At 40.3% G+C, this 27351-nt stretch overlaps 1 protein-coding gene across 6 annotated transcripts in view; it reads right to left on the bottom strand.

Moving 5' to 3' along the window:
- The window catches only part of ECPAS (Ecm29 proteasome adaptor and scaffold), a 102985-nt gene that overhangs the window by 51519 nt on the left and 24115 nt on the right, over positions 1-27351 (bottom strand). For all 6 annotated transcript variants that reach the window (XM_051641891.1, XM_051641893.1, XM_051641888.1 and 3 more), the window contains exons 10-35: positions 27226-27311; positions 26886-26964; positions 25747-25796; positions 25135-25201; positions 24906-25028; positions 23671-23774; positions 22512-22635; positions 19901-19981; positions 18932-19160; positions 18305-18396; positions 16428-16562; positions 14148-14313; positions 13562-13734; positions 12957-13058; positions 11376-11499; positions 10318-10463; positions 9684-9738; positions 8909-9023; positions 8366-8431; positions 7770-7887; positions 5714-5881; positions 4737-4816; positions 3907-4012; positions 2889-2936; positions 1746-1867; positions 452-602 (exon numbers count right to left, since the gene is read on the bottom strand). In XM_051641891.1, coding sequence (XP_051497851.1) covers positions 452-602; positions 1746-1867; positions 2889-2936; positions 3907-4012; positions 4737-4816; positions 5714-5881; positions 7770-7887; positions 8366-8431; positions 8909-9023; positions 9684-9738; positions 10318-10463; positions 11376-11499; positions 12957-13058; positions 13562-13734; positions 14148-14313; positions 16428-16562; positions 18305-18396; positions 18932-19160; positions 19901-19981; positions 22512-22635; positions 23671-23774; positions 24906-25028; positions 25135-25201; positions 25747-25796; positions 26886-26964; positions 27226-27311 — 2910 coding nt within the window. The remainder of the gene's footprint in view (positions 1-451; positions 603-1745; positions 1868-2888; positions 2937-3906; positions 4013-4736; positions 4817-5713; positions 5882-7769; positions 7888-8365; positions 8432-8908; positions 9024-9683; positions 9739-10317; positions 10464-11375; positions 11500-12956; positions 13059-13561; positions 13735-14147; positions 14314-16427; positions 16563-18304; positions 18397-18931; positions 19161-19900; positions 19982-22511; positions 22636-23670; positions 23775-24905; positions 25029-25134; positions 25202-25746; positions 25797-26885; positions 26965-27225; positions 27312-27351) is intronic.

Genomic DNA, 27351 nt, shown 5'->3' with positions numbered 1-27351 from the left:
GAGATTAAAGGACACAGTGCAGGCAACATGCACCTCCAGCCCATAGTACTGTGACACACCTTGTAATTTATGTCATAAGAAATCCTGCAGTTAATTCCCTGGGAAAAACAACAGCATGGTTTGACAGTACAGGTGGATTCCAGATAATTTAATAATTATCTCTTTTCACCTGTTTCACAGTTGAAGTGACAAGTAACAGCAGTTCTTCTTGAGATTGTTCTTCCTTTCCAAAATATATGGAGGTCTAGTGAATTAAAAAAAAATCCCAGCCCTTCAAAAAAACCCCACATTTCTCCAGCCATCTTCCACTGAACAAACTTTTTCTAGGTACTTATTACCTGTTGCATCTTTGAACATCTTTCAACCAAATCTGCTATTCTTCTGTTCACTGAATGAAGCTTAAATCTTTGTTATCTCTGTTCTGTTGATACTGTACCATTATTGCACTTACTTTCTCCTGATCTGTTGCACAAAGACTCAAATAATTGAGGACCTGAGGCTCCAGCACACTCAAGGATTCCAGCAGAGCTGGAATAAGTTTTGGTGCATGAGGTTTCAGCATAGACCCAGCACTTTTACTGATCTTCACAAGAGTATTAATGCTGGAAAAAGATTAAAGGGAAGGTCAACAAAGAAACACACAGCCTTAGCTGAAAACCCTTTCTGGTCTACTCTAATCCAGTACTAAAAAAAAGGCCAATCCAAATCTCAGATACACTCAGATAAATCTACCTGCAAACAAAAATCTAGGTATTTTTCATCTTAAGCAAAAACATACCCTAGCCCTGAGCTTTAAACTGATGCTGTACTTTGCACAGAGGCTGCTTACTTTGGCCAGGGTATCACAAAGGGAATGAGTAAAGAGGCAACACTACAGGCAGATGTAGGAAGACATAATACATCTTCATGTTTTGAGTAAGTTCTAGGTAAAGTCACTCCAGAGACATCCATTGTCTCTGCCCAAGAGAAAATAAATTACAATTATCTGTTCAAATTCTACTTTTCAGTTTCAGACTGACCATGTCTCTGGGTGCATTTTGACAAAGAGTTTTTGTATTTTCAGAAGGGATTAAAACATTCACAAACTATTCACTTTAATTTGTTAGGGGCTTTGTAACCTTCCCGGATAATCATGTTCGATAAAAGCCAATTATTTTTGCAAAGAGCAGCTACACTCTGGGGCTGAATTTTCCAGCTTTCCTGTCCTTCAAGCAAATGAAGGATGAACAGTGTTACAAAGTGACAAGCATATGAAATCCCTACACAGCAAGGGACATAGAGCCATTACACAAACTGTTAGACTTATATACAATGCATTTGAACAGTGTGACCAAATACAGTTGCCTCTGGGATGCGAACTGTCATTACTCACAACCAGCTGTGAAATAAGACCTGGCTGTTTCAAGAACTATCATGGGATTTTTTTCCTCTGAAAAGAGGACAGCCTCAAGCACAGCATAGTGCTTGCAGACCAGCTTGCCCATTGTACAGAGAGAAAATATGTTCCTGTTGGGAAACTGATCTGGGCATTTGCACAGAGGTCATATACTCCCAAAAGACAGGTATCATTCTCCCAGGGCTGCTCCTGAAAACTCAGTGGGAAAAGGACTCAGCAGGAGGGCTGTTTTGAGGAGAAGTCTGGCACTTCAAACGCAAACATTCAGCAGCCCAGGCAAACAAGCTGGGCTTCTTTGGGACAAATAATTGACCCAGCCCTCAGGGAACTTGCATGATGAAAAACTAACCTGAGAGATCGGACTTCAGCAACTGTGCTTACTAATCCTTTGTCTAGGAGGCAAGGGAGCAGTACAGCTATTGTCTTCTGACCTGCTGCTCCTTTAGAGGGATCACACATCTTCACACAGACCTGGGGACAGGTGAGAATCAGTGTTGCAAGCATGTACAAACCTCCTGCTCAGAATACATTAAAGCCTCTTCTCTGTCAGACAGAAGCAGTCAACACCAACTGGAGCAACTGCTCACAGCCAAAACCAGGCTCTGTTACACCTTCATTCTCCTTTCCAGAAGGTACTTAAGCCTTCCTGGACAGCCTCCAGAAAAGACAAATTCAGAGCCTGGCAGGCCTTGATCTGCATTTTGATGAAGAGATGGATCAAATGACCTCTCAGGTGAGGGACAACCTACCTCAGCCACATGAATTCAACCATTTACAAGGCAGAACAGCAAGTTCTATAACAGAACAGATTCTGCAATTGCAGTAACAATGCTTTGGGACCAGATCACCACTCGAGCCATTGGAATGTCATGCTGCATGCATTGTGAAGGCTGCACTTTTAAACACACCTCTTACAATCTGTTTCCATTTCCACTGATGTGACTTATTTTAGAGAAATACCAAACCAAATATTAAGTGATACGTGTACTACAACCCAAAAATCTTGTGTCAGTAACAACACCAGAGAGAGTGATGTCCAGACTGGATTACTTTGTTTCACACCAGGGAGGTTCCACTTGCTCAAAGATACCAACTTCATCAACTAGATCAGTTGGGCTTGGTCAGCTGTTGAACTTACAGGAAATTCCCCTAAATGCCACCCCCAACCAGGGGGAAAAAAAGGACATTAGAGGGAAAAAACCCAGTTCATTACACCCCTACTTTGGTTGTACTGAACTTAACACTGCATTATCCTCGAGCAGCAAAACTGCAGCAGCACCAACAAAAGTACAGAAGATTATATGGTCAAGTGTATTATGCTTGCTTCCTAGAGGGCTGCTCAGTTTATCACAACTGCACCTTGTACTAGAGATCTCTTCAAAACAGCAGTCTATAGCAAGCAGGTCACTCCTGCATATATGAAAGTGAATCATTACCTGACACCAAAACCATACACATCTCCATGTGCAAATGACGAAATTAAGAGTTTTACCTTGCTTAAAGTTTTTAGGGCTAGTTCTGCTGCCTTTCTCACAGTCTCCTAAAAATAAGAAGTCAACAATCCACTGTTACAAGTTTTAAATCTTCAATAGGATTCCTATTAGTTGATAAGTATAACACTGACAAGGCTATATTTATGGTTAATACTTAACACAATAGCTTTCAAAAAAATTTTTGTTTTGGACAATCTGAGTATCTGGTCTACTCAATGTTCACATTTGTCAATGTGATATTATTGCATTGATTGTCCTTTTCAAAACAAAACAAAACCCCCACAAAACAAAAGAAAAATGCCAATCAAACTATAAAACCAAAAATGAAACCCCAAAAACAACGGAACCTTCTACTGCAAATGGAAGTATATAGCGCTTTGAGTATGCTTTACCCCTCCTCAATGTAATGCCTGTTGTTTAGTCATGCTTTCCTTACCTGAATGTCTAGGACTAGAGAAAGATGGACTAAAAGCAAACAGTAAAATTGGTGCAACTCTGGTAGCACGTGACACTAACCATACTCTTCGTGGACCATACACAATCCCATTGCACCTCTGTTTCTTGCATATTTTGATTTTTTTTCTTGACATCTATATTCCATAATTATTCAACTAACATTTCTCTTCACTGGTTCAGTTTAAGAACGATATCCTCTATTTCTGACTTCATATATACAAGTCATTTAAACACACAATCAGCCCCCAAAAATATGCTTCTATACATGTAAGTTAAACATATACCTAGGCATCTTTTATGTCCAGGAAAAATGCTAAATGATCAAGAATAAGCACGGTAGGAATGAAAACCAGCACTGAAAAATATGAGAAACACACACAAGGAATTTCCAAGGCAGCACAGAAATTTTAACTGCAAGGGGCTTGAATTTCTAATCTGCTTAATACCCAAAACCCCCATTGGCTTCAACTGGACGTCTCAAAGAATCTCTCTTTAAACACTTCAGAGCTTGATTACTGTACTTCCTGTGGATGATTCCTGTTTAATAATCACTTCCATTACCTTAATGTCATCTTGCACTCTGAACAGGATTTCCCAGATCTCTGGAAGCTTGTCTATTATGTCATCCAAAGGTCTTCCTCTTAGTAAGTCATTCAGTGCCAGACAACTGCAAACAAGAAATTTTATTTCCTTCACATGTGTACTTATTCAATATAGGTGTATATACTGATATGTTTATAATTACATGGTTAAAAAAACCTGAGAACTGTTTCATACTCCTTATTCTCCCCAAATCTTCTCTGTAATGAAAATGTCTCCTTTAGCAAAGAAAAAAATGTTCAGCCAGTCAGGTGAAATCTGAAACAGGTGACAGCAAGTGATGAAAATTGCCATTGCAACCATTCCAGTTACAGAACTGTTTCAGATTTCTGTAAGTATAGGATAAGAACAAAACAAAATGGTCTCAAGCCTGGAATTGAAATTAAAATTCAAGTTTTCAATACAGTATAACTATAAACCATTACAAGCAAAACCTGTTTATTAAAAATGCTATACCAACTGGCGCCTTGCTGCCAAGTATGTATACAGCCAGACTGCCAAGTTTTTCTAACATAAAGCAGTATTTCATGTCCAAGGATAGGCAAGGACTTTGTGACCAGAAAAATCCCCCTTCAGAGAATGTTATTTAGTATCATGGAATAAAAAAAATAATGTTTAAAGCCGGAAGCAAATAGCTTGGAGATTGTATCTCACTTCCAGTGCAGAACACAAGATTGGCCTCTATCCTGAGGAAAGGACATGTCCTATTTACCCCTTTGACTTCTTCAGGTTAACAAGTTTATAATTAAGAAAACAATCAAAGGAAAACCTGTTATTTTTCCAAGCAATACCTGGATTCCCTGATCCTCCACAGACTGCTGGTTAGGTTACTGATCAAATCCTCAAGAATTTCCTTCATGTACTTATCAACCTATTATTAAGAAAAGGAAAAATCACGAAACAAGCTTGGACCATGCATTCTTGTCCTGTACCCTGATTAAAAAAAAGGACCTTTTGGACAATACAACCTACTTTAATCCTCTGTAGATGAACTAATGCTTGCTAGAGCTGATCCAATCCAAACTTACTCTGACTCCGCTTTAGACATGCCCTTCTGTGCGCTGCATCAGGGCTTAATGCTGTGACAGAGATGGCGAGAAAAGAGGAAAGTCCCTCAGTCCTTACCAGCTGAACTCTCTAGATGCGGCACCAACATTTATTTGCAGGAGAAGCAGTTGTGCTTTGATGAGGGATCAGAGTGAATGGCTTCACACCAAGATCAGCTTTGCCAGGAAAAAAAATTTGCAAACCCCATTAAGGGCCTTTAGAGTCAGAGCAAAGACCTCTCACGAAACTAACTTGTTCCTGAAACTACTCTGGCAGGTTTTATGCTCAAGCTGTTGCAACAGCCTCTTCCCATGGGCTTACTCCCTCTTAAAAAACTGAGTAACCACATTTCGATGCTCTTGCTCTAGGAAGGGCTTCTTGAGCCATAAGGATTCCTAAAGAGCTTCTTATAAGCAATATGAAAGTAATAATTGAAGTGTGGAAAGACCCCACTGAAAGTAAATCATAAACTTCAACACTGGCCACACGAACAAGGTCTGCAATATCCTTGACATGTAAGAGGAAGTGCAAAACCTCTGCACATTCTTCAGCTTCCCCATGCACGAAAGCCCCTCTTTCTCTGTAGGACAATTCCTCACTCCTTTCTGCACAGCATCTCCTTGCCCCAGAGGCAGCTGATCCCATGAAGATCTCTGAGGTCCGGCTGGCTAGCAGCTGGCTATCAGCAATCCCACAACTCTGCACTTTGCAGCTCACTCACCATTGCCTTGTCGGTGACCAAGGCATTCCAAATGCTGGTCATTGCCTGTCGAATGCCCAGGTTGGGGTCAAACTGGTAACGGTAGAGCCGGGGAAGAAGCTGGGGCAAAAATGGAGCCAGCTGCTCTCCAGCCTTGGCAGCTATCACATTGAAGCCAAAAGCTGCTCCCTGAAATGATGACAAAAGAGTATTTGTTGAACCAATCTGCTCGCTCACTCAGTTATTGCTCCTGGGTGCAGTCAGAGGCAAAGTCGACTGACACAGTTTAGAGTTAGACCAAATCAGGAATAGAATGGCACCAGAGTTAGCCCCCATCAGTGCAACATTACTACTGCCATCTCAAGCATAAAATCACACTCAGCAGACAACATATGACTTCAGAACTTCCTTCTTTCCAGTCTTCATTTCAAGACACCAATTGACCTAATTTGCAAAATTGGTGCTGGAGAATTAAAACTATGAAAACTTGAATATGTTCTTCCAGAAGAGACTGATTTTTGGAAAAACTGGTGAGGATGGGCCACTGCTTCCCCACAACTCTGTTGCATTTAGCAGAACTTGAATAACTTAAGAAATGAAAAACTAAAAATAAAACTACTCTACCTTAGCTCTACAACCTGAAATTTCTAGGGATTATAATTTTGCATCTGCATATTTACTTTAAACTCAAGTATTCTTCCATAGCCTTTTCCTTCTCCAACACTGTAAATTCCACTGTCATGCTAAGACAGTGGAACTGATGCTTGCCCATTAAGCCCCATGGTTTTTGGCAGGGAAGTCCAAAGAGAAATTGCTCGATACATTTGTTGCAGTGAGTGTCTCTCATGTCTTCATGTTTCCTGACTTAAAGACTCAAAAGTTGCCACTCAAAACCCCATACACGGGATTTCACAGGATGTGCTGTCTGGGTTATGCTAGAAAAGGTAGAGTAGTAACAACGTACTCTCCTTTAGGATCGCTGCTGGGAGAAGCAACGGGCTGCAGAAAGTATAAGGAAAAGGGAGGCATCATCTGCAAGACCCTGAGCAGCTTGCTCTGCCTAGGTCTTGTGTGGAGTTTTAGAGCACAGCCTTCCAGATGCCCCTCCAACTTAAATGATTCTGCAAGTTCACCAAGTGCCAAAGCTCAACCGATAGTTGGATTTTCTTGACTCATTCTGGTTGGTGCAATTCAACAAGGGTCAGGAAGCTAACTATGCTTCTGAACTCCGAGTTCTTCACAAGGACAGGGAAGCCTTGAGAGACATGCTGACTTGTCAAACTCTGGATGAACATTAATGCTGGGGCATGTTTTTTGAACTCAGTGGTGTTTCAAGAAACTGCAGATCTCAGGCAGGAAGCATGAAAGAGCACAAAAGGTGCAACACAGTAAATGCAGCTACCTGGGTCTTTTGCATAAAACCACATGAAATGTACTCTGCCTGCTTCCAGGCTTTCCATGCTTCTGTAAAGACAGTGAAAAGCCCTTAAGTTAAAGCTCTGAAAAGCATAATTACATCTTCAAATGAATGATGCTACATTTTTTGGCAGAAAGTGGATCCAATAGTATTTTGGCTTTGTTCAATGTCCCAGTAGCTTTAAAATACCTAGTTAAAAAAGGATACTTGTGACAACAGTGATTAAACCAATGGATTGTCAAATGGCTTTTTAGCTACTTGTTGCCGAATACTTTTTCTCTCCCTTTTTATATATCAATGCTCACTTTCTCTGGCATTTGAAAATTCATCCCATTTTCAAAATATTACCTCACTGTTTGAACACATTAAGACCTAGCCTCTAAGTACACACAAGAGAAAAAGGAAAGGATCACAGCTGATTCAAAGGGAAATGTAGGATGATAAGAACTCTGCGATATCAATGTTTTGTTTTAAGAATTTCAAGTAACCCTAAAATTGTTTCTCAGGGTGACAAATTTGCGTTGGACCTGACACCAGTGCACTGACAAATGGCCTCCACATGCAGTTATCTATAGATCACATAACCAGAGATAGATTAATGCAGTTATTGTTTCCAGAGTTCATAGTGGGAACAGAAGTGGTATGGAAGCAGCAAATTACCTTTCGAGAGTTCCACATGGCATGATGGTTGGCCAGATTCATGAATTTGTACACCAGGTCTGGTTGATTGAGATCACTAGCCAGCGAACAAAGCTCTTTGTAGGTAGAAAGGCCTTGACTTTGGAAAGCAGAAAGGAAATCCATGTCACTAGTTTTAGCTACATGTATGCCATAACAGCTAAAAATATAGTCAAATCACAGCCTAAAACAGACAGAGAGAAGTAAACACGCTATCTGTAGTACAAAAAATAGTTACGGTAATTTAGAGAACAAGAAGGAACAAAAAGCTCAGGCAGAGATCAAATGGATCAAAACTGGAAGAGGGGAGATTGAGGTTAGACATTAGGAGGAAATTCTTGCACATGAGGGTGGTGAGACCCTGGCACAGGTTGCCCAGGGAAGTTATGGAAACCCCATCCCTAGAAGTGCTCAAGATCCGGTTGGATGGGGCCCTGAGCAACCTGATCTAGTGGAAGATGTCGCTGCCCATGCGGGGGGTTGGAACTAATGATCTTTAAGGTCCTTTCCACGTCAAACCATTCTGTATGATTATATGAAGATTGTGTGTCTGTCACTGAGACTGTCAGCAAACTTACCCATCTGGGGTTTTGCTCAAGCCACCCTGAAACACCACAGTTTCTCCAGTCATCTCGTGTTTGGCTCTGATAGAAGAAAGGTCCAGAATTAGCTTTACTAAACTACCCGGAATGGACTGCATCCTACAGAACAAATTAGTCTGTATGCTTCACTACCTCAGTATATTCCCATTCCTTTAGTTCCAATCCCAGAAAAACATATAGGTGTGCAAAGCCACATACACTGCAAGGACACTCCTTTGCAAACAAACACTGCAGCAAGTAGGAAACCTAACCAAATCCTAAGTGATTCCAACAGCTTGAATCAGGACTGAATCACTGTTTTGAAGCTTTGTTGAATGGAACAAAACCAGAACAACTCCAGTCACAACAAACTCTAAGGTGAACTGAGAAACATCCCAGTTTGACACACTGGGAATATAATGATATTAGCTTGCCCTTGGTCACAAAACATCCCTTGTTACATATAGTAGAGACACATTTTTGTCCCCATCAGACATATAGCTCAGAGTACTCTCTCACTGTGTTCTGAGCATACTGTACCTTTTCCCAGTCATAAGGGTATCAACGAGTGTGGTGACTAGCTCTTGTTGATCCTGTTCACTTCCTAGTTCATATATCAGCCCAAGACCTTTTGAAGCAATGTCTTGACTAAGCTCTGCAAGAAATTTTACAAAGTAAAATTAAAGATAAGCATGTAATTAAGTAGCACATAAACTTGAAAAACAAGATTAAAGCGAAATCATGATCTAGCAGACAGAACTCTGTGCTGCAGTTCACAGCTCTCCATTTTAGAGCAGATCTAGTCTAGCAAGACACAAGCTTTTTAGTCGTAAGTATCCTAACACACTGCTGGCCCCTGAAGTTCAGCAAAGTTAATGGCAATATTCTCTTAAACTTTGGTGAGCTTTGGATATGCTGCAAAATGCCACCCATACCACTAGCTCCCATAGGTAGACCTATGAGCCAAAACCTGCTACCTTAAAGAGGGTTTAGTGTTCCTGTCCATGCACAACTCTGTGATATTCATCCTGCCATTCAAAGTGGAGCAGAGGTAGCACCACAGAACAGTTTATGTTATTACAGTCTAAAGGGGCAAATGCAGGAGATTTATGTTTGGGTAGCAAAGCACAGCAAAACACTGTGCTTCTTTTCTCTACATGTGGTGCCTAGAAAAGAAATGGGATGTTTCTACAGTCACCTTCTAATGCTGACTTACAGAGAGGGTGTATGTGACTTCCTGCCTGTCCAAAGATTCCCTTCATTCTGTTAAAAGCCCACCAAAAGACACAGCTCTTAAAGATACCATAGTACTTACCATCACTATCTGACAGAATTGAAACAAATGCACTTTGAATATCCTTGAGATGAGACTGCAAGATGAGAAAAAAGGACATTTTTTTAATGTCAGGTTGTGGATCCTTTGTCTGGTCTCAAGGCAAGCTTCTAAAAGATAAGCTGAGGCTGTTTTATCAATGGAGTTGCCTGTTTGAGCTACCGCTAGGATAAGAACTGCCCTCTCTTCCAGACTGGTAAGCAGCAGCCTGACTGACATTCACAGAAGATACCAGTTATTTGTCCAGCACCTTTTTACAGCCACCATGCCATTAGTAAACTATGTTTTATTTTTCTTGTCTAGTAGGTGGCAGTAATGTGTCATAAATCTGTCTTGCAGCCCTAAGAGGCTATCCTCTGTAGAAGGATCTTTTTGTCATCCCCAAACTAGTGGATTTTGCTACCTCCCACAAGATCCATTGTTTAGATGAGTGTAACATACAGCAAGGATTTACATTTAACAGCTTAGATTTTCCAAGCATCTGTCATCCCAAAGCTCTTTACCTGGAGAGCACAAAATGGTTACATGGTCTGCAACAGCACTGGGAGAAAAGATGCAACAGAAGTACAGGGAAAGAAGGGGACAGAAAGAAGGTTAGAAAAGGGTATTTTCTTACCTTAATTGCTTTGTGTGTGCTCAGCTTCTTCACCATTGATAGAAGCCAGATGCAAGCTGCCTGCCTAACATGTGGGTTGGGGCTGATAATGTGTTTGCTCAAAATAAGGTCTAGGACCCAGGGAACCACATCATTCACTTTCAAATCTGTATGAAAGAAAGAAAGGTGGAGGGAGGGAGCTTTGAGAATTGGCCACACCCATTTTAATTTCAATATAATATGCAGTGGCAATGAAAAACCTAACAGTGATAAGTACTCAGGTGACACCTTAATCTCTGCTTATTAATGGAAAGCGTTCACTTCAGTCATTGGGAAATTATTTCTGCTAATAGAAACAATGAACAGAGTCCTCCTAACTCTTCATGAAAGTGTTCCAGAGCCTGTGGCCAAGAAGAGGTACCACTCATACTGCACAAGATTCAGTGCACTACTTATTTTTTCATGGGCTAAAAAATTCTGGAGCAACATCAGGGTTTGGTTTCTACCTTGTTCTGCACATGCTCAGCTTTGTGTACACTTGATATCTACAACCACTCTCAACACATTAAAATGCCTGTTTGCAGGTCTGAGGCTGATATTTACAGCTGCCTATTTTGAAGCTACCATTTTGTCATGCCTGTGTTTACCAGTCCAAGTTACTGGAAAAAGATCTTCAATTTCATTTTCTAACCCTATCTTCCAGTGCAGGCTTCAAAATGCTACTTTAAGAGGTTGGTGTATGTTAAATTTGACTCTAATATAACATGGCAAACCAAAATAAAACAACCACCACAAATGTAGTGTCGAACAGCGATGAATTACATTTCATCAAGAGGCTAATTAAACAACAAAAGAAATAAAGTCTTTTACCCTCTGAGCAGATGGACTCAAAGAGGTGAACCACTTGTATACAATCCAGCATTACAGAATGCCATGCAGTGCATTAACAAACACAAAATGTCTCTCGTTTCTACTGTAATAAATCAAACACCACAGAAATAAAGTTATGGGGCCCAATGTTAGTCTGAACCGTGATATTTTATATTCCTCAACCCAGATGCTGTATGAGGAAGGCCTACCTGAAGGAGGGATATATTCCTCCTCTGTGACTGTCCATGCATCACGTGCAGCCACTGAGCTGGTTCCTACAGCAGCACTGGTAATAGCTTCACCAACGGTGAACTGTAGTTCTATCTGTTTAGCCTGAAAAACACAACAGAGCCTCAGTACTAACTGACAGTACTAATTAAACACACACCAAAACTTTTGGCACTTACTCCACAAAACCACAGTCTCTCTGCCAAACTCAATTCTCAGCACCAGTTTCCTCACTCTTCTGATGTGCATCTTAGGCTATGTGGCACCTCAGACTCACTGAAATTGATGGAAACTGAGGCGATGCCAAACAGCCAAATTGAATGTTAAGAGCTAAAATTTCCACAATTATTTTTAAAGCATTTGCTAGTCTCTGCAAAAGTTCAACTTAGTGGACAGAAAGAACTGGAGAGACAGGAGGAAAATAAAACAAAGATTACCAGTCATTACAGAAAATTACTGTGCCTCTCTTATAGTATGCAGTAGTAAAAGATTCCATCCACAAGTTGATCATCTGTAGGAGATTTCACATTGAAATAATTCAGACAATACTTTGCTTCTCTGTCCTGTTTGCACTATTCTCTAAGCCCTCAGGAACAGAATGCGGAACTCTGTCATTTTTTTTGTAATTATTTATGGCAAATCTTGAGTTCTAAGAACTTATTTCCACAGCTGCTGAGTACCTTGTAGATTGCTTTCTGTAAGCACAAAATGCTCAGGCATTTGAAGAAGTGAACCCTTAGCTTCCTGCAATCTAAGATAAATTGCCTTTTTTTTTTCCAAGTACACATTTTATAAAGAAAGCTATAATGTCCCCAGGCAGATACAGGAGATAAACACAGCACTTAGAAAAATTATTTTATGTTTGTCTACACAATGTTCTTACTATTCTTGCTTGTTTGCTCACACCAGACTGGAGGACTCAGCGAAGCCAGCCTGTCTGATATTCAATAGCTGCTTCTATAGTGCTGAACCATATGTCATTATGCACAAGGAAGAAAGGTAAAACAAGCTGTAAATGAAGAATACTAAGAAAACTCCTTGACTATTTGATTTTGCTGTCTGGCATTTTGCAGTAGATACAACAGCTCTGAAGAACTGTGAAAGAATGCACAGAACTACACTGATGCATGTAGCCAGACAACAGATACATACATTGTTATAAACAAAGCTTCTAATTCAAGTGAGTTCTATCAGGTGATGTAGTTCAGATGAAAAATAAGGTGTATTTATATTGTCTACCTCTAGGGTACTTCTGAAGGCTAAGATGGCTTCATTACTATAAGCTCTTAAGATTTTACACATAGTCCTTCTGAAGGGGAACATACACTTCACTCAGAGACTGGGGCAGAGACTGTAAATAGCAGATTTTCAAACTGTAGCATAAAACATTTTACAAGCCCCAAACTTAACTCTACTCTCAATTTCAAGGCACTTTTAAAAAACCCAGAGGCAATATTACAAAAAGGCAATTCCACTTGCAAAATTTGCTCTAGAGATTTAAAAAACATCCAGACAGAAATACTCACTGCAGTATAAAGAATAATACACCGATAGTGGCTCACCTCCACAGAATCCATTAAACCCTGCAGCAGTAGCTTCTGGTGGGGAAAATCTTCATCTCCCACTGGGAAGTAACCTAATGTTTGTATTGCCCGTTCCTTCATCTTAAACACAAACAAAAAAACAACATTATCACATACCCTTCTTCCTGTAAGTCCTGAAGATACAACTTAAACCCACTCATTATCACCACTGCGGAAGTTTCACTTAAGGTACCACAAGTCAAGACATGCAAGTAACTCAGAAGATCAGTGTACCTCTCTACCAAAACATGGATCAAAACAAATGTCCTGTTACTTTTGAAAATTATTTCCAGGTAAAAAGATACTCCACATTTTCTTGAATTAAAACTATGACCACTCATAGTTTTCATCCCTTAAGCTCCTACTTATGACTATAGAAAGCACAAGCGATCAACTGCCAGACAATACTGGAAAAACCATTAGTTTAATTTTGAAAACCCCTAGCCTAATTCTGAGTCACTAAAGCCAACAGTAAGCCCAATTCCTTTAAAAACTTAAGGCTGAGTTAGGTACATAATATAGAAACCTGGGGACAGAGTATTCCAAAATGAACAAGAATTGTAACAACACTAAAAAAATCTTGCCTTATTTGTTTCCTTGCTGGAGGGAATTCGGGCCAACAAGCTTTCAACAAGTTGCAGCTTTGTAAATCCTGTTCCTTCACTGGGGATTGGCAAGGGGCCGTTTCTGCCAATCTCACCAAGAGCTGTACAAGCAGCCACCACAAGGAAGGGAGAGGTGCTGTCCAGAAAAGAACCTACAGGAAAAAGCAAAATAGGATTGCTTAGATTTTGTATCAATGCTCAGCAGTGGGCAGGCAGGCACTTATATTTCAACCATGCAAGAAGCAAAGCATTTATCTCCTTAACTGCTGGTAGGAAGCATTAGCTAGAGCAACACAAAGTGAAAGGAGACACTGAGAGAATTCTAGGGCACCACTCCCAATTGTGCTATGTTGGCCTATGTGCTAACAGGTCACCTTATTTTTGTTGAAAAGGGTTAGTCCATGCATCTAATCAGATGACATTTTTACAGGCTGTAAATTCTACCACAGAAAGTAAACTCAAGATTACAGTAACTGTGAGCTGAGTATCTTAGAAAAGTCCTCAGTCTGGGCTGGCTGGAAAAACAACTAGTTAACATGCAGCAAGGTCTCAGGCAGGAAGTTACCTATGGTCTCTGTCGTCGACTTTATGAGCTGGTCTTGTTCCGGCATGACTGCAGTGTTTGGCTGTTCTAGGTCATGTAGCTCCATTGTTCTGATTTTCCCTTTGGCCAAGTACCTTCCTACTGTAAATCCCAAAGCCAACAAGGATCCATGTTGGACCTCCGGGCTCTACAGACAACACCAACAGCGCAGAGTCTCATTTTCAAGGTAAGTAACACTTTGCACAAAGCACTAATTTTAAAACACATATGGGCAAACCAGATGAGAAGACAACCGGAGGAATGCAGTCTTAACATATGATGAAACAATGGAGAGTCCAATACTGATAAAGCTCTCTGATGGATGGAGTTCTTGTAAGACAAATGAACAACACTTAGCAGAGGCTTAGGAGGACAGATTAAGAGCTTTTCATCAGCACTTGCACTCCTGAAGTCTACCTCTTGGTAGATAGGCAAAAAAAAAATAATTAAAAATCCAACTCATCTCATTTATAAGTACAGACTTAGAAGGTGAACTAAGAGAATACAAAGATAATACACTGTCTCTGCTTTAAAACTGGGTATACTAAGATTAACGAGACAAAATTAAAAAAAGCAGTAAAGGAGAAGTACTCTTGACTTGCACTGCTAAGCATGAGAACGCCCTTGGCCAACAAACACTGAAGGCAATACCTCCACACAGTTAACAGGCCACAGACTGAAAACTAGTTAGTACCATCAACTATCAAGAACATCAATTTGTGCAATGCTGATTTGGCACTAAGACTATCTAATGATACAGCTCATTCCCACAGGTGAATTCTAACAAAAGGCTTTTGTGCAGATATAAGGCTGTGAGACTTAAATACTACTTTAATTGGGAAAAAAAAAAAAAAGGAAAGGGCTTAAACTCAAGGACATGTATCTGTTTTTTACCACAACTTTGCAATAAGCTGCATCAGTGCAACTGTGCTGGCAGGATGGGATTCTGAACCTAGCTTGGCCACCAGCAACTGCTCCTTATTGTCTCACAGCAGCAAAGCCAGCTAGAGAAGCGACCTTCCCCCATCTCCACCTCAGCTATCCATTTATGCTGTAGTCCTCACTGAGCCACTGCAGATCACCACTACCACTCCTAGCTATACTTAATCAGCTGGTTTTGTACATTTGCAGCAAACCAGAGCTCTACCTGCTTCAACCTAAAAACTGCACAGAAACACCATGCTTTTTTGTGTTTCCGAGTTCACATCCCCTCTCTAATCTCTGCCAGGTTCTGAGAAAGGTCAACCTTGGCTTCACAGGTAAACAAGTCAGAATACAGCAGTGGGGAGGCTGGGATCCATCTGTGCTGGACCCATCTTTGAGACCTCAGAAGCTTCACCCTACGTGAAACTGAGCAATAACACAGCTTTGGCTCACAGACACAGCCTTCACAGGTTCAAAATAAATCGTGTTTGTAAATTACAGCATAAAGTGATCAGCACTTCTTGTCAGCATTTGAGCCTGTTACATGCAATGTAAAATGGTGGTCTACTAAGTCTTTCAGAGAGACTGATATAAAAATATCTTGGGGAAAATACAACTTAAAATGCTACTATTTTCCCTTCCTTTCAGGATTCAAGGTTCACTAACACAGAAACCTGCCCAGTTTGTTTTCAAGACTCCTTCTCCATGCTCATAAATGCAAAATGCAGAGATAAGAACAATGTCAGGAGGAAGGAGCTGCAAGAGGAGGGAAGGCAGATGAACACACCATGTAGAGACACCGTGGCAGAGGGCTGCTGAGCAGCACATGTAGGCTGGGAGGGAAGAAGACAGTCTCCAGCAGACAAAAGACTGGAGGTGATGGGAAGCCAGGAGGCTGCTGCGGCTCAGGAGGTGAGGGGAAGTTAAACACTCAAAAAGTTAAACATTTTCTCAGTTATGCAGGTACCCGTAGTTCCTCATGAATAAGGAACCAGTAAACTGTTTGAGGTTGGTAGTGTGATCCATTACCACTCAACAGGACAAGGAATATTTAGCTGGCTAAAACTCATTAAATATGTGACAGTGGTGGCTTTGCTAGGGAAATGCCTCCAGTAGATCCCTCTTAGCAACCTAAACAACCGCTTTAGGGACTAATTTATTTAAAGATTTGTTGCACTCACCTGCAACAAAAAATCCCTTCTCATTGTCCATCTGGAAGTCAGCTAGTTAATTTTACACTCAGATTAAGGCTAATATACCCTGGACTCACTGCGAGATTCAGATATCCTATTTTTTATTTTGAGAAAAAAACAAGTAGAAGCAAAGGAAGGTAGTTACATGGTTGTCTTTTGTCATCTTGATCAGCTGCTCCAAGGAGGCTTTAAGCTCATCTCCAGACATGGTAGACAGCACTACAGAATAAAACAGGGCTGCAAGCTCACGCATTTCTTCTTTGTTTGTGTTCATCAGGCTCTGTGGGAGTTTTTAAAAAGAAACATAAAATACAGAAGGAGCTTCTTATACAGTCTATTCATACAGAGCTTCAATATAGAAGCACAACTGTCACGCAGATACATAAACAGTACTCAAATCAGAAACCACTCTTTAAACCAACAGCACTATCATTTAGTAAGAAATGAAGCACTCAACTCAGCAAAGCATTCATTACACACTCCACATTTAGGAGGAAGATCACCACTAGTTACAAGCAGGCTATCCACCGATTCTGCATTAAATACACTGATTGAATGCTTGGCTGAATTTTGTCTTCAGAGAAGAGCTTCCACATTTTTAATCTATACTGAGCTAAAAAACGCCCTAAAGACACTATTTTTCCTGAGCTACATTTCCTTTTTATTAATAAAAGGCAAAAACACCCCCATCACACCCCAGAAGGTGGAACCAGATGAATCCAATGGTGACAATAAAAGCAAGTGTCCAGGAAATTACAACTCTCAATGCAAATTTATCCACCTTTTTTAGAGATATTGTACTAATTCAATTGTTAAAAATTGATTTTGGGAAGCCTCAGGTAATTTGTTAAGATATAAGATTATCTCTGCCATGAATTTGATGTATAATGCAACACACTCTCATGAAAAATTAATACCCAAAGCTTAGAATGGCTTGGGCCACCACAAAGCGGGTAAAAATGAGTGAGTAAAAAAGAAATGCAATCTGACAGGCTCATGAAACCTAACTCTAACCTCAACTCAGAATTTGCACCAGATCCCCTAACTGACTTCTAACAAAACCCTGGACCTGTTCCTTCTTTTTGGCAAAGTGAAATCACACTAAGGATGATTTAAAACAGTTTTTCTGGAACTAGTCAGCATCACTTACCACTCCTAGAAGCTTAATTTTGCAAATGGATAAAAGGCCAATGAAAAAGAAGATTTTTCTGCAAATAATGAGCAATACTGAAAAGGAGAATATCTTTAAGTTTTCTCCTTTGAGGTTCATAACTGCATCAAACAAGATGTGGTAAACTGTATACAGTGTGCAATGCAGCACAGAGAGCAGCAAGAAACATTATTAGAACACACTCCCATTTTTATTTAACTCAACCAGTATTTTTTTCTGTTAGATTACCCCAGTGAAAGCAAAGGCAGCCTGTAAGAGCTTACCAAATTGTGGATGTTTGAAGCAAAACATGAAAAAGAAGAAAAGTTGCCCAATAAAAGAAGGAAGTCAGACTTCTCTCTGGCTTATTCCCAAGCAGGCTCTAGTTTATCTGAGTTTTTTGTTTGAGACTAACAAAAAAACCTCCATAGAAAGTGTTCTGAAACAATTAGGGATCTTAAAAATTATCTCATCTTCTCAGAAGCAACTTACCTCTTCCCACTGGAACACTGCTAAAACAATTTGTTAAACATTTGCAGAATTTTGCTTTCAGTCTTCTTTTGCTGTTTAGTGGTTCTTCTGATGAAGGGGAAAAACTAACTGACTATATTAAGAAAATCAATGACTTAGATTACCCAAGCATGTAGGTCAATGAACAAAATCAGTGACGTTGAAGAACCAACAAATAATTTTCCCTACCCTGCTGCACAAAACATCTCATGAAGTATTAACTGTACATAGAAATACCAGATTTCAAATTCAGTGCATAACTGGAAATAATACTCCATTCCACCACAGGAAAATGCCACATTATGCTACTGCCAAACCCTCTCCACCCCAAAAATAAATACAAAAAAGGGTTTTCAATGTACCTTTATCCAATCCATTTTGTCTACAAATCTGGTGGCCAGTTTTTCTGGATACACTGAAACAACTTCTAGAAGACAATACATGACTGGCAAGCCTAAACAGCAATTAAATAATCAGGTTATTAAACAATTTTACACAACAATATCACGAACAGTGCTACAAAGAGCTTAAGAAGTATCAAGCATTACAAAGTATTAATTTCCAATTCACTAAGGACAACAAAGAATACAGAATAATAAGTTATATTATTTCTCAGAAATATTAGGGAAACTAATAGAAGAAAACATTCTGACAGAATTTTTTTCCAAAGACATTCAGGTGTTTTAAAACTACCCTTGTTGCAGATACACTATTAATCAGAGCAAGGAAGACACAGCATTCACCAGTGAGAAAGCTATTATAGACAATACTCTCACAATTGTAAAGCATCATGTCAACTGATACTGCAATTTTACTATCCTGCTTTCTCCCACCTACACAGCAGCATGTAAGAGAACAAGCTTAAGACAAAGAGTCTGTGTTGCAATTCTGTAAATGCTGCAGCCAAGTTCAAAGCACTGGGGGCAGCAACTCATACTGAAAAGGGAAGACTTTTTTTCTTCGAGATCACACTGCATACAGCTTCTTACCTCCAACACCAGCTAGCAGCTGCTGAAGAAGGCCAATATATACATGTACAGGGTTGGTTTCTGCACTTTTTGAAGAGGAGGAGGAAGAGAATGATATGTGGTTGCCAGACATGAGGTTTCTTACGTAACGTCCAATGGCTGGAGCATGATCTTGCATATCTGCCAAGCTCTGTGAGGTTGGCACCACACCTGCACTGTGAGCAAGGCACATCCGCAGATACAGAACTATCTAAGTAGAGAAGAGAAAAACAGAGGAAACTGAGTGCCTGAGCACTTGGAAAACCATGGAGGAGACAAAATCAAAGATCAGGGAATATGCTGTGTGTAGTGTAACCAAAACAAATATAGTTTACTCTTTAATAAAAACTAGAGAGAAGTGTCAGCATGGAGACAGGAACAAACAGCAAGTGTAGCAAATCTTAGGACCAGTTTCTGCAATATGCCTGTGTAAGGAGACAACTCTACAGTGCCTGCATCACTGAAAAGATTAAACCATGCACAGCCTTATGGTTTACCTTAAGCTGATGCAACCTCCTTGTAGGCAGTTCAGCCTGTACCCTGTACTAATTTGGCATGCATCCAAATGCAACCCAATGCATTGCTAACCTTGCATTGCATCTGCATTTGTGTCTACAAATCACTCAAGCCAGGAATCTGCTATGAAAAGCAGAGCCTCAAGGAGTATAATGGGACTTTTGCACAGGATTGCCAGTTTCTCCCTCTGAGAAGCTATTATATTAGGTATGCTGCAGAAAGCAGTGAAGCTACCCTCCCAGGAACATTCCTACCACCCCCTCTGAAAATCCTGTTCTGACTGTCGTTTAAGGACAGACAGATAAAGGATGGAGAGTTAATCTCCACAACTGTTCGCCAGAGGTATTTTAGAATGTCAGCTGACTTATGGTAACTGCTAGCTTCGTAGACTACTCTCTAAACAATACATCCAAGGAAGTAAATCCAGACCATTACCTCTCCAAATGTTGCAGGATTGAAAGGCAATGCTGCAGTTCCAGTCATGTATTTAGCTGGAGTTTTCATTCGGTGAGAGGCCTAAACAACAGAGTATATTAAGACTGGAACAGTCAGACCCATGCACAGTAGAGATGTTGGAAAGGTCAACAAAATTTTACTGATGCAACTATGTTTATTCTCCACTTAGCAACTGAAAAAGTACAACAGTTCTATATCAAGAAGGGCACAGTGCACTTGGTAACAGTACAGTTTAGGTCCATCAACTTTATACCCCTATCAACCCAGAAAGTGAAAACTTGGAATTCATAAGAGGGAACAACAGGGGAGGCTGGAGGAGGACAACATTAATTTTTTTCCCTCAGGAAAAAAGAAGCACTTTAGAATTTAAAAAACAAAATACCTCATGAACTTCCCAACTCTAAGATGCCCCAGCTGACAGGCAGCCAGGAAGCCCGGAGATGACAGCTCTACCTGGAGAGGCTGCAGAGCAGCTGAGGTCCCCCAATACCGGGCGGTGGGCACCCTGAGCTGCACCAGCCAAGCCCAGGGAGTCTCTCAGATCCTGCTCCTTGCAAGGCAGAATGCTGGTGCAGCAAACAAGCAACTCCCTTCCATGGAAACATTAGCTTTAACAAGCAGGTGTATTCCAGCAGGAAAACACCCAAACAGAAAGTTTCCAGTAACACCCACTGCAAATGCTGCAGAAAAGCATGTCCTTATTATCCTCCAGGCAATATACACATCATGGCTAGGGCTGGATTCAGCAGGGCAGCCTTGCATCTGAATAAACACACAAGACAGCAGATCCTCACATCTCTTAAAATGCTCAGATCTTTTGCTGTACTGTAACTTCCATGACATCCAGAAGCATCAATGAAAACCTGATTTAGTGGACCAGATGACTCCTCTGAAAAATAAGTTCCCATCCATACCCAGCAGATCAGGTACTACTCTCTCACATACGCTTCCCTACAGAGGGAGACTGTGATAACTGATGCAGTAAAGCCATTTTGCACCTCAGACTGCTGTGCCAAGCAATGTATACAAACCTCTCAAACATCTCCCAACATTTGCAGATTATTCATGATATATGAAAATTCACATATTGAGAAAACTAATCAAATAAATGTACATCCAGTATTTTTTAGTATGACTTCAGGACATGTAAGGAAGACCTGAAAACTACTCAATTTTAACTTTTTTTAATTTACCTAAGAGTGAGGGAATCTTGTTCTTTTTTCTCTGTAGCGATTATTTAGTGGCAGTATAGAAGTCTGGGAACATTTAAAAATTAACTACAAGGAGACAGGTATTTAATAGTGTTACTAAAAACTCAATCTTGGTTTCTTAGTTTCCTGGTTGAATAACCAGTATTTTGGACAAAAGCAAATTTTTTCATAAAGCTTCAAATACTTCATATACTAGCACAGCAATAACTATAAGCCAGCAATGTGCCCTTGTCGCCAAGAAGGCCAATGGCATCCTAAGGTGTATTAGAAAGGGTGTGGTTAGCAGGTCAAGAGAGGTTCTCCTCCCCCTCTATTCTGCCTTGGTGAGGCCACAGCTGGAATCTTGTATCCAGTTCTGGGCCCTTCAGTTCAAGAAGGACAGGGAACTGCTGGAAAGAGTCCAGCGCAGAGCCACAAAGATGATTAAGGGAGTGGAACATCTCCCTTATGAGGAAAGGCTGAGGGAGCTGGGTCTCTTTAGCTTGGAGGAGACTGAGGGGTGACCTCATCAATGTTCACAAATATGTTAAGGGTGAGTGTCAGGAGGATGGAGTTAAGCTTTTTCAGTGATGTCCAGTGACAGGACTAGGGGCAGTGGGTGCAAACTGGAGCATAGGAGGTTCCATGTAAACATCAGAGAAAACTTCTTCACTGTGAGGGTGATAGAGCTCTGGAACAGGCCGCCCAGAGAGGTTGTGGAGTCTCCTTCACTGGAGACATTCAAAACCCACCTGGACAAGTTTCTGTGTGATGTGCTGTAGGGGATCCTGCTCTGTCAGGGGGGTTGGACTAGATGATCTTTTGAGGTCCCTTCCAACCCCTAAGATTCTGTGATTCTGTGATCAGTATAGCACAACACCAGGAGAGTATAAAACATTTCACATGAAATCTCTAAGGTATACGAGTTCTGCTATCACAGATCTCTTGCAAAACCACTTGTGCTCCAACATTATATACTTCTGACATTTTAAAAAAAGCAGACTATAAAATGAAAAACCAGTATTGCCAGTGACGCGCCGTGTCTTCTTCACAGCCTATAGACCTAGCATAGCTACTATACACAGAAGTGTGTAACACAGACTAGATTTTAACAGCTTCCCAGATGATCTCTCAGTGCAAGCACTGAGGGTAAATTCAGTGGTACAGTTTTCAGCATATTATTCCATCAGACTCATGAGAGGTTATTTATACTGCCATTATTTCCACAGATTACAATGAATACGAATAATCAAGCCTTTAAGACAACAAACCAGACTTACTCACTTGTTCCTTGCAGGAGGTAAAGGAGACAGATACAGGGAAGGGAAGACCACCACACTTAATTACATGCTTGAATATCAGGCATGTGTTTATCATTTACCAGAATGGAAGCACTGTACCTTGTCTTGAATATAATGGACCATTTCAGGGAAGGAAGGCATCTGCTTCCCAGAACTCTCTTTTTCATTTTTACCAGGAAATGTTCTCAGAACCCGCTGGGCTTCTCCATGTACTTCTTCCCGCCTGTCAAAAGAAAAGATGAGAAACAGGTATTTGCACTGAATAAATGGCCTTTAACAATCAATAAGACACCTTGGGAAGCTCGGAGACAGAGAACAGCTTTTAAGTGAGAAGTTATTTTTTTGCAAGGAAGGGGAAAAAAGCTTGCATGAGAGCTTTAAAGATTTATTTTAGAAAGGGGGAACAAGTGTAGTGATGAGTGACCTCCACACTACAGCCTGGATCAGCCCACTCTGCTCCTCTTATATCCTTCTAGTGTTCACCGCCCATTCCTGGTTCCAACATCCTTGCTCTCCTGCTCCTCTACCTGCTCCTCCTCCCTGTCACTTCCTATACTCAAGGCTCATCTAACACCCTGCCAGGTTTGTTGCTGCTTAGAAAAGATCAGCTCCTGAAACACTGCTGACACGGCAATGACAGAGGGGTTTTGTTGGAACCAATTTGTTTAGTTTTCCTTAGCTACACAATAGCTACTCACATCAAAAATCAAGCAACTAAAGCAAGCTGGAAAAACACCCACCACTTAAAACTGCAGTAACAGAAAACTGCAAGTTAAATTATAACTGTAATTTAATGAGTCAATTACTACTCAGCAGAGAGTGGCAATTCTCACAAATGCATGCTCCCAACGCTTTGCAAATACAAGCTAAATATAGGCTGATAGAATTTGCCAGGAAAACCCAATTTCTAGCCACTGTAAAGGTGACTTCAGTTAATGCATTTTTACTTTGTAATTGCAATTAATCATTAACGCAAAATACCTAAGTAACAGCAGCTCATCTGAATAAGAAGAAGAATCCAAGCCAAAGACTATCATAAGGCACAGCAACAGTTTTCCACAGAACTGTCAAAAATGCCCCTATGTAAAGGTTAATTTCCAAATTATCCTACTTGGCTTTCAGGAAGTTATTTTTTGTGTACATGCATACACACACACAATAATTAATATTGATTAATATTTAATTAATATTTAATCCAAACGTATATTGAATGAAAATGTGTGTGTATGAAAATAACTTAAAAAGGAAAACAACTTACGGGTCTCCCGCAGCTAAGAGAAGTAAGTATCTGGAAGGGATATGATCCGGAGGGAATACTGTGCTAGCAAATTTCACAGCCACTTGACGTACTTGAACTTCAGGCTTAAAGAGAAGAGACATGAACACATGGCTGAACTTTAAATGAACACATTAATAACCTGAAATCCCCACTTGTATATCAGGAGTCATCTGTTTTGTCTGCTGATACCAACATTACTCAAAGAACTTAAACATTTTGAGATACTGCTCTTGCTCACCCTTCACATGGCAGGAGACAGGGAAAAGCTAGCTTCTCCTATATACACAAGTGGAGAATAAAATGTTTAATCAAACACAAGCACTTTTTGGGGAATCATAAATCAAGATTATTGCTAATTAGACTCATGAACTACCCAACCCAGGCAGTTTTGAAATGAAGAATGACACACATCACCTATCCACACAAAACAAAAGCTGCACCTAGGAGCAGCACAGCCAGAGGTGGAAAAGAAACATAAACTTAGGGTGGTCATTCTCTCTGCTGGGTTCAGATAATCTCAAAATGGTATTGCCCAGAGACCTAGATTGCTTAAGCACCCAGGAAAGAGACTTACCACCATGAATATAGTCTCCTACACAGTTACTAGTGCAGCCACTGGAAATACATATACCTCCACAGGCACCCTGAGTATCCATGCAAACATACAGTATAAAAAAACACTCTCTCTGCAAACCCAGACTTTTGGGGAATTGTAAACATAAACAAGACATTCAGTAAAGTAAGACAGTAACTGAAGTGTGGTTTCCTCTGGATTAGTGTCTCAAGGATGACTTCCTGGGGAGGTTCCTAAGTGCTTTATCATGTTTGAAATCACATAGCACACTGAAATCCCCATTTAGCAATATATGATCCTTTCTATCAAACTCTTACTTTCACAAAGCATTTCCCAAGACATTGTCCTTGAAGCATCTACTTCTCTAAATTTTCTTAGGAGGAGACTATGAGAAACATACAGTGCAATCACCACAGCTTGCTTTCTTCACAAAACAGAACACAACTAGCAAACGGCATTGTCACTATATTGAAAATATTTCATCTGCGCATAAACCCCTCCCTCCCCTCAGGCAGGCCAATACATGCAGTAAGAAAAAGGAGATCTGTTCCTAAAGTATGCATCAGGAAGTGTCAGGAAACAGGAAAACAATGAATAGCTGTTTTTCTAGGGTACTTAATTTTGACTCCACTGAAAATACCTTTATTAAATAAGAAGCCACAAGAGCCTCCATCAGGGTACGCTGGGCTCCTTCCAGGTTACTGTATGCTCCAACCATCATAGACAAGGCCTCCTGAATGGCAAGCCTAGTATCAGCATCTTCCTGCAGTAAAAACCCAAGAGTTTTCACTTTACAGTATGCAGTGACAAGAATTACACAGAACCAGCACAAAATGCTAACAATTTCCCAAAGCCCCATCAGCACCTACCTTGCATAGAGCTTCAAAAAACTGCTGTACCAGCGCTATATCCTTGGTAAAAAGCTGAGGCATTCGGCTGAAACAAGATATTTTAATTCATGAAGTCTGGGAGTTTTTAAAGTGAAATGCTTCACATTTCAATGTTCTTCCCCTCATCCCACATAATATCTGTCAAACAAAACAGAGCCATCACAGAAAGTTTGCTCTGTCTTTTCCATTTCCCACATGGAGCAGCACACTCCCCCCTAATGCAGTTTGGAAAGTGAGATATTTTACAGACAATCATTTAGATCACCAGCATACAACTGAAGATACCACTTTTGTTTAGCTTCATGCCCTCTGGTCTTTGCTGCACATTCCTTAAATATGTTTCCAGCAAACCAGAAAGTGGAACTATTTATCAAATTCTGGACATAACTCATGAGCTGCCACCACTACTAGAGACACTATCAGCTAAAAACATGATTCTTTTTACACCTCTAGAGATGTCACAAGAAGAATGCTTTTCTCTGCACCATACACTCAATTGCAAAATTATTAAGAGGCATAAAGCTTGCTGCTGATAAATTAACAGGTTACTCTGGAGAAATTATTCAATTACTTAAATGGCACTTCAGTTACCTGGAGAGCTTTCCAACTGCCGAATATGCCATTGACAGCAGTTTTGAATCCTTGAATGATAAAACAATAAATAAAATTCAGCAAAATCAGAAAAAAACAAGGCATTCCTTTTCTAATTAAACATTTACTTTAAATCCTGTCTTCAAAGTGCTCAGACAGGCTTTCATGGACAAAGAATTCTGGAACATAAAATAACTGTATCCAAGAACAGAAGTCTTACATAGGAAGAGAGGTTAACATGTTTTTCCAGAAGAAACAGAAAATTACAAATGGCTACAAAATGTAAATATCCCTTCTGGTCTCAGCTGGTCTCACATTCTAGTTCAAGAGTGACACCTAAGGGGATTCAGTAAGAATATGAAACAGTAGAAAAACGGACAGAAATCTTCCACTAGCCCTAAGCAGCAGTTTTACACAAAGGAAGCTGTAAGCACAATGGATCCTGCAGATGACCAATGCAGCATATTTATACACAGGCTTACTTCCTCCTGAACAATCCTTTTTCATGCCCTTCTCAATGGCAGGCAAAGCCCATGTGTTCAAAACCAAGTCAGGCCAGAAGGTCATATCCACAATCAAAGGAGGATCAAAGCTGCAGAACAGGGAGTCTGCCACATCGGCCTTTTGTAAGCTACATATAGGAGCACTGTGGGAAAATTTCCTTTGGAAAAGGCACTGCAAAATCCTCTCTAGGCCACTCTGGCATCTGTAGTTATTTTTTAACACCCTTCCCATAGCAGTATCACCCCTGGACAGACAGGATGGAAGGTATTATAAGCAGGCCTATAGAGCTGCAAAGCACAACGCTTGGAGCCAAAGCCTCTATGTGCTTCAGATTAAGGAGTAATTGCAGCTAGATGCTACTCTGGCCTCACTCTTTAAGATTACCAACACTATTATTTCCTGAGACTTCTCCAAATAGTGTCCAAGCACATATCCATAGCTGTTAAACAAAAACAAGTTTTCCTAGACAGCCTTTTAAAGTATTTGCATCTCTTCCAACAAAATAGTTTTAAAAGTATGCTTTGACAGCCACCTCAGGCAACTACAAAAAACAGATGTATCATCATAAAGGTACCTTTATATCTTGTACTCATTTGAACAATTATAGCTCTAGAGTAAAGAACCTTTCAGCTTACCTCTTTGTATTCGTTGATCAGCTTTGTAAGTCCATTTAAAAGCATTGGGCCTAATGGCTTTATTTTACTTTCTGGACAACTGCAATTAGAGACATAAAAAAAAAAACAAAAAACCTTTTGTATTCCTTAAAAGTATGTTCTCTCAGGGTAACTTTTTCTCAGCTTTGTTAAGATGAGATATTACAGCTGAGTGTGTGCAAGCACACACAGACACAGATTTCAGAACTTAAGAAAAACCCCTACTTTCTCTGAGTTTCTTACTCTTTCTTTCCCTTTAATTCAATTATATGTTTAATAAGAGTGGCTCCTTACAAGAAACTGCTCACTCTGCACTACTTACATGATACAAATATGATGCACAAACTGCAAGGACAGACTTCTCAGTTTCGCATTTGTGTTTGCCCCGAAGAGTCCATCATAGACCACCTGGCCAAAAGGAACAAAGAGCATATAGGAGAGTGTCTGG

The sequence above is a fragment of the Apus apus genome, chromosome Z (genome assembly GCF_020740795.1).
Source record: "Apus apus isolate bApuApu2 chromosome Z, bApuApu2.pri.cur, whole genome shotgun sequence".
NCBI classification, from domain to species: Eukaryota; Metazoa; Chordata; class Aves; order Apodiformes; family Apodidae; genus Apus; species Apus apus.
This window is presented reverse-complemented; position numbering and strand designations above follow the sequence as displayed.